Raw genomic sequence first — 3198 nt, forward strand, 5'->3', positions numbered from 1 at the left:
AGTGATGTCAAGGAGGATGGGAGGGGATAATATGAGAGGCTTGTGTGAAGATCTATGGGATATTGATGATAGCAAGGGGAGGAGGGGGGTGTAGTAGTATTTAACATATAGATTCCCCTAGAGAGGACAGAATGACTGAAACTTCTAGTGCTACTAGTGCTTATGGCATGAACATGTAACATGCATTCTTCCTCTTACACTAAGTGTTTATATACTTCCTACAAGTCTAAGTGTGTGAGACCTTTTCTAAATGGGAATGGGCTTTGGGACATAAGATGGAAGGTTGTTATATAGTCTTTATCTAATTAGAGTAGCATCCAGATTTTGAATTTGTGAGAGGTTATGGTAGGAGACGAAAGGTTGTCATATAGTCTCGATCCTTTAATTGGACTAGCATCTTAAGCTTTGTGTTGTGGGAGGTTATGATATGAGATGGAAGGTCATCATATTGTACTAGTCTTCCTCTGATTAGACTAGTGTCTCAAACTTTGTGCTACGGGAAGGAGCATGTGAGATGAAAGGTAACATATGGTCTTCCTCTTAGATTAAGTTATCATGTAACCTTCCTCTAATTGGGCTACATGTGCCTCGAACTTGTTGTTGTGGGAGAAGTATATATGAGATGGAAAGGCAAAACATGTTCTTTCTCTTAGTGTAGGGTATGAGAGTTCTTACTCCGGTCTTCCTCTTACGACAAGAAGAAGAAGGAGAAGAAGACTAGAGTAGTGTAGGAGACTTGTTATTGGAGTAGTGTAGGAGACTTGTTATTGTGGGAGTAGGTGATCATTAGGGCTGAGAGCTGGGTAATAAGCGATGGCATCGAGGAGGCCGGCGCGATTAGAGGGTGGTATTATCATGACGAGAGGATCAGGGATGGCGATGGTGAGGGCGTTATACTCATGGAGGACGATGATCGTATGGGTGATATTACTGATGATGAATACGAGCTGTATGGTGGCGAGGGTGAGGGGGGAAGGGGGGTGCAGCGAGGAGGACATGGCGAAGGTGCGGGGGCAGCTGGCGCCGTGCCTGCAGCAGTTTTACGTGCCGGCGGCGTTCGCCATCCCGCAGGAGGCGTCGTGCTGCGCCAACTCCACGTCGGCGTGCTGCCACGGGCTCCGGGCGTCGCTGCCGCTGGGCGACGACTGCATCTGCGACTTCATGATGGAGTCCCTCGACCAGCTCCTCCGCGCCGACAAGCCCTTCCTGTTCGACGTCCCCTCGGCCCTCGCCCTCCTCTCCTCCCAGTGCAGCGTCGACTTCGGCCTCTCCTCCGGCAGACAATGTGGCAATCGTAAGTGATCCCATAATCATCACCCCACAAACAAGAGAGTGTGCAGTGGGTTAATTAATAAGGCACGCAACTTACCACTAGGGTAGCCACTTGACTTCACAAACACACATACACAACTCATTCAAGCATCTCCTTATAAAAGCTACTTATTTCTTTGAAAATTTTTCTCTTAATTAACTTGAGTTCATTGGCCTACTTTCAAGGGAAGAATATTTATAATGAAAAGGCCATGCTCTTGTGCATGTTGATTTAGCCTTATTTTCTTAGTACACTTGCTTATATTGAGTGTGTTCCCATTGCGCACTTTAACATTACAGCAAGAACATTTCATAGTCTTGCAATGTAAGTTATAGCTGCATGGGCTATGTTGAATTAAATCTATGCAAAAAGAGTGTGATTCGACTCCTAGGTCACAAAATATTCTAGATCTGTGTGTCACTATTGAGCACAAAACTCTGAATGGCATAAGAACATATTTTGTTTACACTCACTAAAGACCTATTGTATACTTGCACCATGCATGCATCAACATATGTTCTAATTCAATCATTATACTTGTTCTTTGTTGTTTAACTAATCATACACATAATTCTTCTTCATTTTAAAAAAAAAGCATTGCCCTCAACAACAAGCCTTTTTACAAAAGTCATAAAATCAAGTATCTATCACTTTTCATATCTGCCTTTTGAGCCATTTCTTTGCACTTAGGTGAATCAATGTACCAAATCATGGAAATTTTCTCACCTTTTACAACACAATTTAACAAAGTATTTACTTGGCAATCTACAGCTTGTTACAAAGAAAGCATGCATGGTTAAAGGGAGCTTTTTCCTAGATTCTTCTTCACATTAGTTTAAGAATGCTTAGCTTTTCAATCTTGCTAATGTATCACATTTTCAATGCAGGTATCACGCCTTAAGCGTTGTTATGGTGTGTCAAGACTCTCTAACCACCTAGTTATGGGGCATCTCATGTTTTTTGGCACAATAATTATTGCTTCACACCTTCATTAGTGAAGGTTTTTGATGGACTTTCATGTATAAAGATTCTAATATGGTATCCTACTCACTCATATAAAGATTATACAGTATCCTAGTTGCTCAAGTAGTTATTGAGATGAATGTAGAACTCATATTTATGGATCCATCTCATGTATTTTGAACAAGGATACACGGTTATAACATAGCATATGTCCTCTTATTCTCTCTCTCTCTCTCTCCCTCTTATTCTCTCTCTCTCTCTCTCTCTCTCTCTCTCTCTCTCTCTCTCTCTCTCTCTCTCTCTCTCTCTCTCTCTCTCTCTCTCTCTCTCTCTCTCTCTCTCTCTCTCTCTCTCTCTCTCTCTCTCTCTCCCCCTCTTATTCTCTCTCTCTCTCCCTCCCTCCCTCCCTCCCTCCCTCCCTCCCTCCCTCCCTCCCTCTCTCTCTCTCTCTCTCTCTCTCTCTCTCTCTCTCTCTCTCTCTCTCTCTCTCTCTCTCTCTCTCTCTCTCTCTCCCCCTCTTATTCTCTCTCTCCCTCCCTCCCTCCCTCCCTCCCTCCCTCCCTCCCTCCCTCCCTCCCTCCCTCCCTCCCTCCCTCCCTCCCTCTCTCTCTCTCTCTCTCTCTCTCTCTCTCTCTCTCTCTCTCTCTCTCTCTCTCTCTCTCTCTCTCTCTCTCTCTCTCTCTCTCTCTCTCTCTCTCTCTCTCTCTCTCTCTCATGAATCAATTGACGGCTACTATCAAATTAACAAGCCATTATCTTTTTCCATTGTTATAGATTAATAATGTTTTGTTCACATATTCACATCACTATAGAAAATAACCGTGCAAAGATTAGTGTCTTGCTCATTGTATATGTTTCTTTCTAACTTGTTAGACACTAAATAATGTTGAAAATATTACTAGTTTGCTTGCATTTACTAAGAG

The 3198-nt window shown here is 43.1% G+C and overlaps 1 protein-coding gene across 1 annotated transcript; it reads left to right on the forward strand.

The window, feature by feature from the left end:
• Positions 1-621: 621 nt before the first annotated feature.
• LOC148008432 (uncharacterized) lies at positions 622-2434 on the forward strand. The gene is made up of 2 exons (XM_087674225.1): positions 622-1294; positions 2200-2434. Exons 1-2 carry the CDS (start codon positions 900-902, stop codon positions 2249-2251), a joined length of 447 nt encoding a protein of 148 aa, XP_087530351.1. The 5' UTR covers positions 622-899; the 3' UTR covers positions 2252-2434.
• The last annotated feature ends 764 nt before the right edge of the window (positions 2435-3198 follow it).

The sequence above is a fragment of the Lygodium microphyllum genome, unplaced genomic scaffold (genome assembly GCF_053477565.2).
Source record: "Lygodium microphyllum isolate KBCC unplaced genomic scaffold, Lygodium_microphyllum_v1.1.10 scaffold_137, whole genome shotgun sequence".
NCBI classification, from domain to species: domain Eukaryota; kingdom Viridiplantae; phylum Streptophyta; class Polypodiopsida; order Schizaeales; family Lygodiaceae; genus Lygodium; species Lygodium microphyllum.